We start from the raw sequence: 17,278 nt of genomic DNA, 5'->3' as shown, positions 1-17,278 counted from the left end.
TCCCACTTGTCTCCATTTGAAACAATGACAAAACACTCGTGGATTTTCCCCCCACATTCGTGGATTTTACCCTGATATTCACGGGTCGGGAAATGGGAAATCTCCAGAACCTATCCCCCCCACCCCACCCCTATTTCCCATTGAAACAATGTCCACACATTCGCGGTTTCAACATTTGCAGGATTTTCCCTGAACGTATCCCCCACGAATGTCGAGGTACTGGTGTATATTGTTGGACCCCGCTATTTGTGGATCCCGCATATTCGTGGGTCATAAAGTGTGATTTGCTTCGACATTCACACTTAGCGTATTTACTTTTTTTAACACCTCAGGACTGGTCTCCTACATCCACGTGGGTAATTGGAAATCATCCAACATCACAGCATTACATAACAAAGGTGCAAAAACGGATCCCATTAACCACAGCCCAATCAGCTTACTCGACTTCCAATCATCAGAAAGGTCATGGAATCCATCATCGCAGTTGACAAAATCATTCCTTTTCTCAAACAGCCTCATCTCATATCATCAATTCTGATTCAGACCTGGTCACTCTAACTTAGACATGCAGCTTTCACTCTCCCAAGAATAGTGGAGGCCCTCAATATCGACATGGGTCTATGGACATATCTCAAGCTTTTGATGCAGTCTGACATCCTACCCTGTTCTCCAAACTGTCTGTCTATGGAATCTAAGGCCAACTCCACTCTTGCATTGCTGACCTCATCACCTCTCAGTCAAAGTGTGGCACTCAACGAAACCCTTACATCTCCTCTTCCTGTCAAGGTTGGAGTACCCTAAGAAAGTGTTCTTGGCCCCATATTATTCCTAATCTTCATCAAAGATCTCACTGACTCTGGAAAATCGTCTTTATCTCTCATCCTTCTGACAGACAGGCAGCAACCTCTTCTATTCCTTCTCCTTGACAAAATCACAAACTGGTGAAATACAATTTTCCCCACGTATCCATATTGTTCACCCTTTGTGTTCTCCTTCACACCTCATCATTAACTACATCCTTTGTTTGTCCGTGTATGTATGTATATATATATATATATATGTATATATATATATATATATATATATATATATATATATATATATATATATATACATACACACATGTAGTAGCATCCATAGTCATTCAGAATGACTTGTAACAAGGGAAGGGAATTGGAGTAAACTATAATGATGTTGAATAGACCACAAGGGGCAGGCAGATTATCCCAGCCTCAAGGTCATTGAGGAGCCAGCTAAGTTTTTACCAACAATACAGTCATGATGTGACAATTCTCCTGAGACGAGCTTGACTTCCTGGATTGAAATCAAAATCCTTTATATTGTTGTGAATTCGCGCGCGCCGGCGTGCGATCAGCCGCTCGACTCGAATGGCGGCTGCCTCGCCCACCGGACGGACAATTCAGTCGTGACCCTCCAGGAACTATCGCTCGGAGCCAGTCATGGGTGGGCCTTTCGACCTCACCACAATCGTGCCAATCGGCCACCCGCGTAGGATAGGGTTGTTCGCCAAACTCGACCTACCCAAGTACCCACGCGGATGGTAAAAAAGGTACGGGCGGCGAGGTAAGGGCGATCGTACCTCGCCGCAGGTCGACTCCGGACACGAGCCGCTTGGGCGGCCCGTTCCGTACTATCGGGATAACCGAGCGGTGTTATAGTCGACCTCGACGGTTCAGATTAATTACCGGGCGGATTAAGCCCAGTACGAACCCTTTACGTGAAGCAGGATGGAGGGTCAATTAAAGAAAGGACGAAGCGAAACGGGAAAACATTTCACACAATGCACATTTATTATGCGACACACGGAAAGCACACATATACAACCAAACTACACCTATATCAATTAAAACAAAAGCAAGAATGCAGAGCTACTACCGAATACGCGTACACATGGCAACACTTACACAGTTTTACTTCACAGACGGCGCCAACACACATTCACTCAAAAGCAAAGCAAAGAAGCCACCCTCATAGACAAGGGGGTAGACGGGCCTGTAGGACAATATGCGCACGTAACTTGAAGGAGCGGCCAGGCCCGCGAGAATGGGGGGGTCCTACCCGCGTCCTCGTGACGCGTTGGCAGACGAGCCGCAGATGTGGCCGCGTGGCTGTGCCCCGACTCCGTGCTCCTTCGCGGGTTTCATTGGCACGACGTTTGGAGTGGGGTGGGAACGGGGCACCCTTTGTTGCACTATCTCAGCGCGGGGGAAAGGAAGAATTGTTGATGCTCTGGGGGAGGAGAATAGCTGGCTTGCTTGGGTCCCGCGACGAGCGATCCCCCACCGCGACCTCGTCGCCGACCGCCGTCCTTCTCGCCTCGGACCCGAGCTCCTCGGCCTCTTCCCACAACTCTCCTCAGCCGACTGGAGTCGGGTGGCGAAGGCATCGAGTGGGTTCTGCACTCTCTGCCGCTGCCACACTCTGCTGCTGCCACACTCTGCCCTACAAACAAAAACTGACTCTCCCCAGACTTCGGGCTCCACTCGGCTCTCTAGACCCAACTTGACTGCCTCGATTCGCCTGGTGCTCGCCGTTTTATAGGCCGGCTGGAGAAACAATATGCAAATATCCGGATCAGGATCACTTCAGGGGCGGAGCCACACTCGCCAATTGGACGGAGGAAGAGTGGGCATGAACCTCCACTGATCCTAGAATTTGCATATTTCGATTTCACTCAGACGCGCCTGGAGGCGGGGCCAAGCTGTTCCGCGCTTGCTAATTGGATGGATCAGAGGTGGGCGTGTAGCGTTTGTGATCCGAATTCTCCCTCGGAAAGGCCGCTATTTACACTCGAGGCTCAGTGCGTATCTTGAACGAGCCCAAGGCAGCCCGACGCTCAGTGTTCACAGGTGGTGCGGGAATGGCCATAGAAGGAGAGAGGTGAGGGTGGTGGAGGGTTTATCGGTGGTGGTTTGATGGTTATGGTGCCGTTTGGGAATGACGGTGATGCGATGTTTGCGGGATTGAGTTGTGAAGGTAAAGGCCGTGGCTGTTGGCGTTGTTGTTGTTTGAGGGTTGAGCGTGTTTGTAGTTGGTGACGATGGCTGGCGTGGTGGTTAAGGTGGTTGTTTTGTGATGGCGGTTGAGACGTGGTTGGTTCAAAATAAAGATAGAACAGAAAAACGGCTATCTCAAAGCGTCGCAGCCCAAATGAATCACATAAATTCCTTCTAAACAACGGGTTTGGGGCTAACTACACATGCACTTGGAGTTATCTCACCTACGGGCCCTGAATGGTGGTTTGCGAATTTCCACAGCCATAACACTACCCCCTCCCCTTTTTACAGACTCGTCCCGAGTCGTCAAATTCTTGTGTGCCATCATGTGTAGTTCTCCCCTAGTACGTTTTACCTTCGGATCCCTGAGTGCGACATTCATGGTATTAGTGTCCCCAAAATAAATAACCTGAGGGCTGAGTAACTAACTAAACAAACCCACTCACTCAGATGACTTAAATAAAATTTCCGGCGCTAGACAGACATGCCGGGGGTGCACTCATATGTACAGTACATCTTAACTTACAAATTTTACACTAAACCATGGCCCAGGATCAATGGACTCTGCAAAAAGAAAGCAGTTAGCAGGGAGCCAGGCTGCTCGCATGCAGTCTCTGGCTCATGCAATGCAGGTGGCAGGGAATGTGGCCGGCTGCTCACACGCAGTCCTAGGCCTCCCCCTTTTAAATTGAACCCAGTGAACAACGGCGCATGGGCTGCGCAAATGCAGTCTCCATGTGTGGCTGCCTACAGGGCAGTCCTTGCATCACGCACGATGATCTGACGCAGCAAACAACGTTGCACGGCCGCCAATGCGGTCCCGTGATGTGGCTGCCTACAAGGCAGTCCCTGCATTACGCGCGACGATCTGACGCAGCAAACAACGTTGCACGGCCGCCAACGCGGTCCCGTGATGCGGCTGCCTACAGGGCAGTCCCTGCAGCTTGTAAAGTGTTGCGACGATCCTGGCGCACATGGCAATGAACAAGGGGGGCAAAGCAAAATTGAACGGGGCTGGTGAACATGGGCAGTGGGCATGGCATGGCAAAGGTGAGCAGGCAAACACAGCCTGCAGAACAAGGCCATTGCAGGCAAACACAGCCGGCAGACAAACTGGCCGGCACAGGCCTTGAAGCACAGCAGCTGCAGACGATCCGGCCGGTACAGGCCTCGCAGCAAAAGCAACAGCCAGCAGACAAAGTTGGCCGGCCTTTGCCTTTCAGTGGAGGTAAGTGGAGGGAGTGCAGTGGTGCTGGCCACTCAGGAGGTGGGCTCGGACCTGCCTAATGTCTCCCTCCCACCTATTGCCTTTGCCTGTCACTGTCAATATCCACTCCCTTAATTTGTAAAAACCCAATTTAGCCCCAATTAATTTTTTTGGGTTTTATTTTCTTTTTATTCCTCACTATAAATCTTCCCCTAACCCCCTTTACCGTCCTTGTTCGGCTAACCTATCGTACCCAAATCTACTCCCAACCTCTACGTTCCCTTGCTGGAGGGGAATGAGGGCGAGCTAGCGTCCTGTGTCGAGGCCTAACGAAGCCTCAGGATGGCCTCCCCAGACTTCAGCGATCTTACCCAAAGTGGGTCCAGCGGCCCACAACGAGAGCGAAGGGATGGATGGTGCGGAGGGGTACATCTCCTAATCTACCCTAACCATTATCTCTTAAACTACCCTGGGGCTTTCAACAAGTGCCTCGCGCTTAAACTATTGGTTCTAACAACCCATATTCCCATCGCCTGTGTTGGTGTCCTTACAATTTCGGGCCTCGCCCCCCCCCAATTTTCTTTCCGTGCCCTCACACGGTCTCATGGCTGGGACGCGTGGCTCCCCTTGGCAGGCACTACCCTCTGCTGATTCTCCAGCTATGGCACCCCCGGGCACTACACTGCCTCCGAGCCTACCAGCTCCCTAAACACCGGGGAGTGCCCTCCATGGCGACTCCCCTGAAACGCTCACGTGGCAGGCTGGCTTCCCGGGCCCCTTTCCGAGGGTCACCCGTGCCCACAACACTGCCCACGCGGCTAATGGCGCCCCGGGCCCCCGCACCATGCGGGCGCACCCGTGCCCACTACGCCATCCCGGCCCCACATGGGCCCTTGGCCTACTACGGCCGACTGGTGCCCGGGGTACCCACTCAGCGATACTCACCTTTTGCAGCCATGCTCCCAGCCTGTCAACAGGGCTCCGGCACCCCTCCAAATGGGCATCGAGCCTACATTCCCACCAACAACAAAACGACCTCCATTTTGTCAATTTGACTAACCCACTAACTCACTTTACACTGACCCCGGGGTCCCTTGGGCGGGAATCACTCCTCCCCCCAATCACTCATCGCACCATGCATTCCCCATTCGCTCCACTCACACAGACCCGCTGGCCTCACTCACTCAACACGTTTCCTTTCACACCTCACAACTCACACCGCTGAATCCTGCCATCCTTCTGTCGCCCTTGTAAGGTCTCAGGCGGTCCGCGTGGACGATCCGGGGAAGGGCCCGTGGTCCCATTTTAATTTTTAGGACCACGTCACTGATTTGCGCCAGGACGACCCCCGGGCCCTGCCAAGGTGAGGTGAGCTTTGGGCATCTGCCCTTCCTCCGCTGGGGGTTAAAGAACCAAATCTTCACCGCGGTGGGTATTTGCTCACCTGGCTCTGGTGGTCGTACCTGCGCTTCATCTTTATTCCCGCCTGTTGGAGCTGGTGTCGTGCGAAGGTATGGACCTTCTCCATGCCTTCCTCCAACCGACGGGCATCGCTCTCCCTGGGGGCCTATCAAGCCGCTCAGACGTCGGACCACACAATAAATCGACGGGGCTTCTCAGCTCAGGTAGACCCGTGCTGGGACGCGCGATAGGCCATCAGGAGGTACGGGAGATGTTCGTCCCAGTCCTCCTGGTTAGTAGAGGTGAAGAGGACCAACTGTTGGACCAGGTCCTGTTGAACCTCTCCACCATGCCATCAGACTGTGGTCTCAGGGGCATTGTCCGTGTCTTTCGAATTTCCAAGAGTCTGCACACCTCCTTTAGTAATTCGCTCTCAAAATTTCGTCCCTGGTCCGTGTGCAGCTCCTGCGGAATCCCAAACTGGCATGTAAATCTTTCTACGAAGGCCTTTGCCACGACCCCTGCTTCCTGGTTGGGGAGGGCAAAGGCCTCCGGCCATTTGGTGAAATAGTCCATAATTACGAGGATGTACTTATTACCCTGGCGAGTGGGAGGCAGTGGTCCCAAAATGTCCATGGCCACTCGCTCAAGGGGGGCCCCAACCTGATGTAGTTGGAGTGGGGCCCTCATCCTCTGTGGTGGTCCCTTTTTCGCAGTACAGGCGTCGCATGCTCGACACCAGTTCTGTACATCGCGCCCCATGTTAACCCAATAGAACCGCCGGCGGACCCGAGATTTAGTTTTGGTCCTGCCCAAATGGCCGCCGGCGTGGGTACCGTGCACCTGTTTCAAAATTTGGGTCTTAAACCCATCAGGGACTATCACCAGCCAAGAAGTTTGTTCGGAAGGAATCTCCACCCACTTGTGATATAAGATGTTGTCCCTCATTTCTAGGGTCTTCCACTGAGCCCAGTATGCTTTTGTTCGCGCTCCGAATGGGGCGATCTCCTTCCCACTGGGCCTCCTGTTTTTCTGGACCCATTTGTACACTGGCCCTATCACGGGGTCTTCCCGCTGGGCGGTGCTCCATGCCAATCCACCTAATTCCTCTCCCGCGGTTAGTGGCAAAGTTGGGCCAACCACCCGGGCCGCACGGACTGGGAGTTTCGGGGAGGTGTCTGCCAATTGGTCCCTTTCCTCATGTCTCGTGCAATATCTGCAGTTTTCTCCCAGACAGGGGCGTCGAGAGAGCGCATCGGCATTCCCATGAGCCTTACCGGCTCTATGGACCACACTGAAATTGTACTGCTGCAACTTTTCCAACCACCTTGCAATCTGGCCTTCCGGTTCCTTGAACCGTAAGAGCCATTGCAAGGAGGAATGGTCAGTTCGAACCAAATATTTCCTCCCGTACAAGTACGGGTGGAAATGGCTCACCACAGACAGCATAGCCAATAGTTCCTTGCGAGTTACGCAATAATTTCGTTCGGGCCTACTCATGGCCCGACTGTAATACGCGATCACTCTTTCCACGCCCCCCTGTGTCTGAGACAAGACTGCTCCCAATCCTTCCTGGCTTGCATCCGTGTCCAGGGTATACATCTCGTCATCGGTGGAGTACGCTAACACGGGTGTGGACGTCAAACACCCCTTTAATTTGAGGAAGGCCTCCTGGCACTCCTCTGTCCAATTAAATCTCAACCCCTTCTCTGTCAACTGGTGAAGGGGCCTGGCTATCTCCGCAAAGTTTGCCACGAAGCGCCGGTAGTAGGAGCAAAGTCCCAAAAAGCCCCGTACCTGTTTGACAGTTGTAGGTACGGGCCACTCCTCTACCGCTGTAATTTTTCCGGGGTCGGTCTTCACCCCCTCACGGCCTATCACATGTCTGAGATAGGCCACCTCTGTCGCGTACAAAGTGCATTTCTCCGGGCTCAACTTTAGCCCTGCCTGTCTGAGGCGCCCAAACACCTGGTCCAAATTGGCTATCTCCTGGGTGAATGTTTTAGCGTGTACCAGGACGTCATCCAGATAAACCAGGCATGATTGCCATGACATGCCGCCTAGTACACGCTCCATCAGTCTCTCAAAGGTGGCGGGGGCGTTACACAAACCGAACGGCATCACAGTGAACTGATACAGTCCCTTCCCTGTGGAAAATGCCGTTTTCTCCTTCCCCGTCTTATCCATCTCCACCTGCCAATACCCACTCTTGAGGTCCAAGGTTGAGAACCATTTGGAGCCTGAAACAGCGTCGAGGGTATCGTCAATTCTAGGCAGGGGATAAGAGTCTTTGAGTGTCACGTTTTTCAGCTGGCGATAGTCCACGCAGAAACGTGTGGTCCCATCCTTCTTTTTTAACAGCACAACCGGTGACATCCAAGGACTTTCCGAGGGCTCAATGACACCTGCATTGAGCATCTTTTCAACCTATTCATCAGCCTCCTCTCTTTTGCTCCATGAGAGCGTTCGAGCAGGCTGACGGACAAGCCGGGCCCCATCGGTGTGGATGTGATGTTGCACCAGGCCAGTACGTCCAATATCCTCGGGAGACAAGGAGAAGATCCCCATGTGTCGGTCGACCAGTTTGTATAAGGCCTCCCGCTGGGCATCCTCCAAATCTACACTACTCCGATTTACCATCTCGCAAATGGGACCAGGCCAATTCCTAATCAAGTCTGAAGACTCCCTCTGGGGCCGTTCCGGCTCGACGTTATCGTCCCTCAGCTCTGCGACCTCTTTTACTGGGGTGAAATCTGCCACCTTCGTGCCCTTCCTGATAGTGCGTGGTTCTGTGCTAACATTTATCACCCGAACGGGCACTATTGGCCCGTCGGTACTTACCAGGGTGCGGCCCACGACTAAACCCGGCTTTAACAAGCCGGGTTTAACTGAGCTTTAACAAGCTCGCTCTGCTGGTCCATGCCAAATCGTTTTGATGGCCCTGCCGGTAGTTCCGCCAGGCCGCAGGAGCCCTGCCACATTGGGTGTGCTCGCCACCGGGCCGGGACCACTGCCTCGGCACCCGGGGGAATGACCACGGAGTCAGGAGCCTCCAGCTCCACCCTCTCATCCGTGCTCACGCCCCCTAACGGCAACTCCTCACCACCCAACTGCATGACCCCCCGGCCCAAGTCAATCTTACAACCACCGGCCGTTAGCACATCCAACCCTATTAGACATGGGTCGCACACCTTCGCCACCCAAACCTCCATCCTTGTTTTCACGGTGCCCAATTTAAACGACACGAAACAACGTCTTATGATGGGGGAAGTTGCCCCGGTAGCTTGCTGCAAACTATGATTTTGCAGACGGTGGATCTCATCTCAACCGTCTACACTCGAATCAAGGACCAGAGGGCTGATGATCGTGGCGCTTGCTCCTGTGTCCACAACGGCGTCTACCCCTACGCCGGCAACTTTGCACCAAATTGTTAAGCTACCATTGCCAATTTGGCCACAATTGATGACCTGTCACAGTTCTGAGGGCTCTTCTCCGTCTGAGTCTGCCGAACACGGCCCGACATGTTTGGCACTTCTTCGTTTCCCGGGGACTGGTGGGGGGGGTGATGTTTGGGCCTGGCTTTCCCTATTGACCCGGGGTGAAGTTGGTGGTCTGGGGGGCCGTGGCTCTTCCCTTCGCGGGGGCCTTTCCCTGCGTGGGGCGTTGCACTCCCGCTGCAGGTGGTCCCTTGCGCCACAATTATAACACCTCCTCTGGTAAGGTGTTTGCCCCCGGTACGCCAAATTATACCCCCCTCCGTTCCGAATTGGGGTACCCCCTGATGGCCCATCCCCCGCCATTCCTGGGCCCGACCGCCTCTCCCCAGGTCTCCGGAACCAGCGGTCAAACATGCCCTGCACCATCTTCTCCATTTGTGCTTGGTTGCCCAGGGTTGCTCCGGCTCCCAACGCACTGTCGTTCATGGGGCCCACCTGTCGGACTGTCACCGCATGCTGCCCAGCCCCTCCCAATGGCGTTCTGGCTGCCTCCCAGCAGGAGGCAGTATCAGCCGCCTTCTGGAGGTTGTCCGGGCGCCATACGGTCAGCAATGCTCCGACATCGGTGCCCCCTATCGCTCGGAGAAAATGGTCCAGGGCAATCTCCTCCCGGTACTCCGGCGGCATGTTGGTGTGCGCGATCCCCACCAAGTGGCGAATGTCGTGTGCCAATTCTCCCAGTGGTTCCTGGGAGCGTCATTTGCGCCCGTTGAGCTGAGCTTTAACAAGCTCGCTCTGCTGGTCCATGCCAAATCGTTTTTTAGGGCCGAATGGAGATCCTCCAAGGTCACCCCCTCACTGGGTACCGTGGTCAGGACTTCCAAGGCCACGCCACGCAGGGCCGCCGTGAGTTGTGCCACACCCTGCTCCTCGTTCCAGCCATTGCCTCTGGCAACACACTGGAACTGGGCCATGTACGCCCTCAAGTCCGTCTTGCCATCGTACGGGGGTAGCGGCACCCTCGGTCCTTTCGAGGTCCCCCCCTCCAGTTCCCAAGGGACTCCTGGAGGGGTGTACCTCCCCAGTCCCAATGGTGCCTCACTCCCGCAGGGTCCGAGCCATTTGCCCAGGGGCTCTACCACCCCTGTCCGTGTCTGTCCGTGCCCTGCGTCGTCCCGCTTACTCCCCCAAGCCATTGGACTGGCACTCTGCACACCCACCTGAACAGTCATACTGGGTACCCCCCTTAGGCCAAAAGACCCGGCGGCTTCTACCCTCCCCAAGCTTGGCATGCTCACCCCCGCATCGGGCAAGCCTCCTCCTCCACCCTGTGACACCGGCCCCACCTGGGCACGATCCGCCTCGAGGGAGTATATCCTCTTCCCCTGTTCCCGAAGGAGGTCACCCTGCCTCTCACACCGAGTCTCCACACATTCCGTCAGTCTCCTCTCCATTTCCTCCATTTTCCCCTTGATTACCTCATTCAATTCCTCCCCTATTGTCCCTAACGATAGCTCCCCGACTTTCTCTCTTATTTGCTTCACTTCCCCTTGTACCTGTGTCACCACCTGATTTGTCTTGGATATTTTCTCCACTGTTGTCCTAAACTGCTCTTCCGTCTCGCCCCGGTGTTCTTCTATCAGTTTCCCCAGTTCCTCTGTCTTTTCTCCCGCTTTCCGCTCCATTTCATTAATTACTTCCTCATGTCTCTTTCTACATTCCTCCCCCATGGCCTTTAATCCTTTCTGTGTCTCTGCTTTTACCTCCTTTCGCAGGTCTTCAACTCTCTTCGTCATGTCTTTATGTCTTTCCTCACAGTCCTTTTTCACGACTCCCAATCCCTCCTTTATTCTCCCTTGTTCTCTTTTTAATTCCTCTATCGCCATCGTGTTCTTCCCTATTTCCTCCTTTATTTGGTCTTGTCCCTTTTTTACTTCTCCCAGTCATTTTCCTACTTTGTCTATCTTCCCACCACCTTCTTTATTTTGTTTGCCCTCTCTTGTTTGCTCTCTTCCATCGCGAACCCCACTCCTTTTACTTTCTCTTTTAACCCGGTCACCTCCGCTCGTATTGTGTCGACTTCCTTTTTCATTTCGTTTTTTAGTTCGTCCAAGCTTCCTTTTAGGCTCATTCCCATGTTCTGCGTCTCACCCCACATTTTTTTCATTTCTTCCTTCATGTTTGTTTCCATTCTCTTATCCATTTCGTTAATTTGTTGCATATTTCCATCCATTTTGCTGTTTATGTTCGCATTCATTGCCGCCAGCATGGCGCATAGCTGGGCCATGTCGGGTGTGCTCGGCTGAGCCGATTCGGCCAGGATCGGGGGATTTTGGCGGAGAGGGGGAGGGGAGGTGTCATACACCGCGGCCGCTGCCGCACCCATTTCGGGCTCTGGGTTCGGTTGGGGGGGGAAATTGTTCCTGCACAACCAACATTTCCTGCTCGGGGTCTCCATCCTGGGCCATGGATTCTAACAATTCTACATCCATTTCTACTACCCGGCTCCCGCTCGCCTTGAGACTCCATCTTATTTCTCGTAAGAGATTAATTTAGATCGCTCGTAATTTGGAGGGAATCGGGGGTCGCTCCTCTCACCCCTGAACCGATTCCCCGTGAATTTAGCTTGGAGACCGGAGAGTTCGTTTCCCGCTTTCTGACACCAGTGTTGTGAATTCGCGCCCGCCGGCGTGCGATCGGCCGCTCGACTCGAATGGCGGCCGCCTCGCCCACCGGACGGACAATTCAGTCGTGACCCTCCGGGAACTATCGCCCGGAGCCAGTCACGGGTGGGCCTTTCGACCTCACCACAATCATGCCAATCGGCCACCCGCGTAGGATCGGGTTGTTCGCCAAACCCGACCTACCTAAGTACCCACGCGGATGGTAAACTGGGCGATCGTACCTCGCCGCAGGTCGACTCCGGACACGAGCCACTTGGGCGGCCCGTCCCGTACTATGGGGATAACCGAGCGGTGTTATCGTCGACCTCAACAGTTCAGATTAATTACCGGGCGGATTAAGCCCACTACAAACCCTTTACGTGAAGCAGGATGGAGGGTCAATTAAAGAAAGGACGAAGCGAAACGGGAAAACATTTCACACAATGCACATTTATTACGCGACACACGGAAAGCACACATATACAACCAAACTACACCTATATCAATTAAAACAAAAGCAACAATGCAGAGCTACTACCGAATACGCGTACACACGGCAACACTTACACAGTTTTACTTCACAGACGGCGCCAACACACATTCACTCAAAAGCAAAGGAAAGAAGCCACCCTCATAGACAAGGGGGCAGACGGGGCTGTAGGCCAATATGCGCGCGTAACTTGAAGGAGTGGCCAGGCCCGCGAGACCGGGGGGGGTCCTACCCGCGTCCTCATGACGCGTTGGCGGACGAGCCGCAGATGTGGCCGCGTGGCTGTGCCCCGACTCCGTGCTCCTTCGCGGATTTCGTTGGCACGATGTTTGGAGTGGGGTGGGAACGGGGCCCCCATTGTTGCACTATCTCAGCGCGGGGGGAAAGAGGGAATTGTTGATGCTCTGGGGGAGGAGAATAGCTGGCTTGCTTGGGTCCCGCGACGAGCGATCTCCCACCGCGACCTCGTCGCCGACCTTCTGGCCTCGGACCCGAGCTCCTCGGCCTCTTCCCACAACTCTCCTCAGCCGACTGCAGAACCCACTCGATGCCTTCGCCACCCGACTCCACTCTCTGCCGCTGCCACACTCTGCCCTCCAACCAAAAACTGACTCTCCTCAGACTTCAGGCTCCACTCGGCTCTCGAGACCCGACTTGACTGCCTCGATTCGCCTAGTGCTCGCCGTTTTATAGGCCGGCAGGAGAAACAATATGCAAATATCCGGATCAGGATCACCTCAGGGGCGGCGCCACGCTCGCCAATTGGACGGAGGAAGAGTGGGCGTGACCTCCCCTGATCCTAGAATTTGCATATTTCGATTTCACTCAGACGCGCCTGGAGGCGGGGCCAAGCCGCTCCGCGCTTGCTAATTGGACGGATCAGAGGTGGGCGTGTAGCGTTTGTGATCCGAATTCTCCCTCGGAAAGGCCACTATTTGCACTCGCGGCTCGGTGCGTATCTTGAACGAGCCCAAGGCAGCCCGACGCTCAGTGTTCACAGGTGGTGCGGAAATGGCCATATAAGGAGAGAGGTGAGGGTGGTGGAGGGTTTATCGGTGGTGGTTTGATGGCTATGGTGCCGTTTGGGAATGACGGTGATGCGATGTTTGCGGGATTCAGTTGTGAAGGTAAAGGCCGTGGCTGTTGGCGTTGTTGTTGTTTGAGGGTTGGAGCGTGGTTGCAGTTTGTGACGATGGCTGGCGTGGTGGTTAAGGTGGTTGTTGTGTGATGGCGGTTGAGACGTGGTTGGTTCAAAATAAAGATAGAACAGAAAAACGGCTATCTCAAAGCGTCGCAGCCCGAATGAATCACATAAATTCCCTCTAAACGACGGGTTTGGGGCTAACTACACATGCACTTAGAGTTATCTCACCTTCGGGCCCTGAATGGTGGTTTGCGAATTTCCACAGCCGTAACAATATGCATGCTGATTTGGTGGGACAGTAGCATAAATGCATTTTTAAGTAAGAGGGCAATGGAAAAAAAAAGTGTTGGAAAAAAAATATTTTTTAAAAAAAAGTTAATTTTGTTGGCCATCCTGTTTTCACTTAACTCCCCCCTCAAAAGCGAAGTGAAATGTATCAAACATTCTGCACTTCTTTCGTTTTAATATTTTACATGTAGAATACCTGTTCAGTCCAGTCTCCTCCTTGAGCCCTCCTGCCTGCTGTCTCTTCCTCATTGACCACTCAGGTTGAACTCCGTGGAAGGGTCAAGAGAGGAGACCAGGTCAAGGGAGATGAGAGACTCGCACTGCTCAGCATCTTCAGATACTCTAGGTAGAAACCGAAAAGGAAGCAATAGGAAAGGAGGTTTATAGAGATATGCTAACTAAATTTTTTTATTAAATTTTAATTTACAATCACAGTCAGGTTTCATTTGCATTATTTACCAATAAACTAGTCCAAACTGGCACAACATTAGTAGCGAGAATTACAGATACTAGTAATTTGTAATCATAGGAATCTCTGGATGCAGGGATAGAATAATGTGCATTCGTACACGTATTCACATCACACTTCTATCTTACCGTGGCACTTTGTACAACACCATGTTGCGCAAAGAGATTCAGGCAGGCATGAAGCAATTACGTAAGATAAATAGATCAAAGTGCCAAACACCACCTTCCCCCCACAGCAAAATGTGACACCACCTCTGAAAACCTAAGTAAAGGTGCAGAAGTTTATTGGAAATGAGTTGGAAACCACTGGGGAAAAATTCTTCGCAATTATGCCAAACATGCCTTTTTCATCGACTTAACTAAACCTTTTGACAATAATTGTCAAGAGATCCTCTTTTACGGTCTACAACCCACACAACATGCTGTTTATAGCACGAGTTGTTTTTGTTGGAGACTACCTCCCTGATTGAACATCATGTATAAAATTCAACCAAAAGTGATCATTCTCAGGTGGGAATTCATTCATTTCCAAAGCCAATAGCCACATGACATCAATAATGAAATCACTTTTCTATTCGTGCGATTAGACTAACCTTGAAGTTGTGCTGGTTGAAAGAGAAATGCACAGCACTGTCCGTAGACATTTTGCCTGCATCCGATGACTCATTTGTAATAACCATTTTCATACGCCTGCACTTCCTCTATATGTCAGAACATCTCGGGCAAGAAGTTCTGTCAGTAGGCAAAAATTACCCAATGTATTGGATGCCAAAACAAAGATGAGATACTAGAGGTCTGCATGCAGTCACCAAATTGAGTCCTCTTTAGATCATGACAATCTTTGTTCGAGACAAAGATCATGGCTTCATCTGAAGACGACTATGAAACCTTGTTATGGGATCGATATCTCAATGTAAGCCAATTTAGACATGCAAAGCAAGTGCATTATTGGAAGACATAAATGAGCGATTGAAGGGTTTTGGCTCTAGAGTCTAGACAATGATGATTTAGCAATGAAAGAGAAAACAATTTTTTTGGTGGGGTGGGGGGGGGTGGAATTGTGAGGCATCAATGAAGATTAGAGAGGAATGGTGAGAAAAATATTTGGAGAAAAAGTGCTTGGACAATGCCTCGGTCAGGTCAGGTGAGTTGTCCAGCTGGCTTACTGGCATTCATGCGACTGTGATGATGTGCTCCCAAAGAATGCAATCTTGCTCCATGATATGTTGTCACCAACAATGGCCTCCCAGACATTACCTAACCACTTTTTTCAACAGCTCTGCTCTCGAGTCTCCAATGTTCAACAGTGAATGGATGACGTGTACCCGGATCTTGTGATTGTATCCATTGTTCAACAGTGATTCAACAATGATTGGATTCTGCTGCTGTACTGGCTGCCTGCCTACTGCAATCTCTTGATGCTAGATATGAAAAACATGCCAGTTATTGGCTCATTCATACAAGCTCTCAATGTTCACAAGAATACATTACAATACTGTACAGTAATCCCTCGAAATATGGATATTCAATATCCAGAAACTTGCCAAAACAGAAATGAGAGATAAGGGATTAAATTTCGATATCCGGAGGTAAGAGTTGCTATCTCAGAATATATATATATATATATATATATATATGCATATATATATATATATATATATATATATATATATATATATATATATATATATATACATATATATATATACATATATATATATATATATATATATACATATATATATATATATACATATATATATATATATATACACATATATATATACATATATATATATATATATACATATATATATATATATATATATATATATACAGTACACTAGACGCAAGTCGTCACCAGCGGGACCGAGAAAAAAGTGACGACTTAGAAATGTGACGACTTACGCATATGCGAACATTCATGATGACTGTGGGGTGAAGGATGAAGTCGCGCGTGGCCTGGACACATATGTGTGAGAGCCGGCTATTGTACCAAAAGGAAAACACAATCCTCAGGGCATAGGTGGGGGTGAGTTGGTGAGTTGGAAAGTGATCAAGCAAAGATGGAATTCATGAATCAGTTTATCAAAAGTAAAGATAATGAACAACTCTGTAAGACAACTCGTATAACATCGGTGATGGTATGGTGACAAATTACATGACACACAGTCATCGTGGTGATGATTACCACTCAATGCCTATGTGTAAGTGAGTGCGGTAATGTACAAAACAAGCCAATATAAAACCATGATCGGACTTCAACACTAAGCTCGATCGATCCTTTACTTCTTCGCGAAGTAATCCGTTATGTTTGACTGCCTCAAACTCTTGGGCATCTGGTGCATGAGAAAGGATTCAAACCGGTCATTGTATTCCATGATGTTGGCTGGGCAATCCTCCACCAAAAGACAGTATCGGGCGAATATTTGGCCGAATCCGAATATTTGGCTGAGCCGACATTTGCCGAAACCAGATGATGAGCGCGTCATCGACATCTTCAAAGGACACACATTTCACACTTCCCACCGGCCTCACGATCTTCTCCACTTGTCCAAATATCATGCCCTTATTCTTCAAGATATCGTTCAATGTCTGCCGTTTGATGTCCAACTTCTCAGCTATGTCTGTTTTCTTCATCAGTGGATTTGCCTCGCAAAACTGGATAATGTCGTATTTTTATTGGTAGGTTTTAGTTGTAAGCTTACGCTTAGTCGCCATTGTCCTGCCTGCAGTGCGATCAACGTGTGTACGCAGTTATAAATAGCCTATCACTGGCGGTGTACACCAATGAGCGAGCATCACGATTCCATGAAATCGGGCTTCTCACGAGGCAGCAGTTCCGTGTGACGAGTTAGGAGTGGTAATTTACTTGAGTTTCCATTACGTGGGAATGGACAACATCTGACGACTTAGACGAAGTGACGACTTAGAGATGACGACTTACAGAGGGATGACCCTTTATTCAAAGGGATTTAACATGAGATAAATTCGGGACTTTTTGACGCTGCCGACTTAGGCGAAGTGACGAGTTACACGCTGCCGACTTACACCTAGTCTACTATATACATATACATATATATATACATATGTATACATACATATATATATACACATATATATATATATATATATATATATATACATATATATATATATATAT

At 50.8% G+C, this 17,278-nt stretch overlaps 1 protein-coding gene across 5 annotated transcripts in view; it reads right to left on the bottom strand.

Moving 5' to 3' along the window:
• The window catches only part of SLC35F5 (solute carrier family 35 member F5), a 97,794-nt gene that overhangs the window by 7,809 nt on the left and 72,707 nt on the right, over positions 1-17,278 (bottom strand). For all 5 annotated transcript variants that reach the window (XR_015054714.1, XM_085868347.1, XM_085868368.1 and 2 more), the window contains one exon: positions 13,844-13,989. Coding sequence is in view for 4 of the 5 variants with exons in the window: in XM_085868347.1 (XP_085724473.1) it covers positions 13,893-13,989 (97 nt within the window). In the remaining variant the exon portion in view is untranslated. The remainder of the gene's footprint in view (positions 1-13,843; positions 13,990-17,278) is intronic.

This window comes from Eptatretus burgeri, chromosome 2, assembly GCF_056783735.1.
Source record: "Eptatretus burgeri isolate ZD-2024b chromosome 2, Ebu_testis_v1, whole genome shotgun sequence".
NCBI classification, from domain to species: Eukaryota; Metazoa; Chordata; class Myxini; order Myxiniformes; family Myxinidae; genus Eptatretus; species Eptatretus burgeri.
Note: the sequence above shows the minus strand (reverse complement) of the source record. Positions and strands in the feature narration are given on the sequence as shown.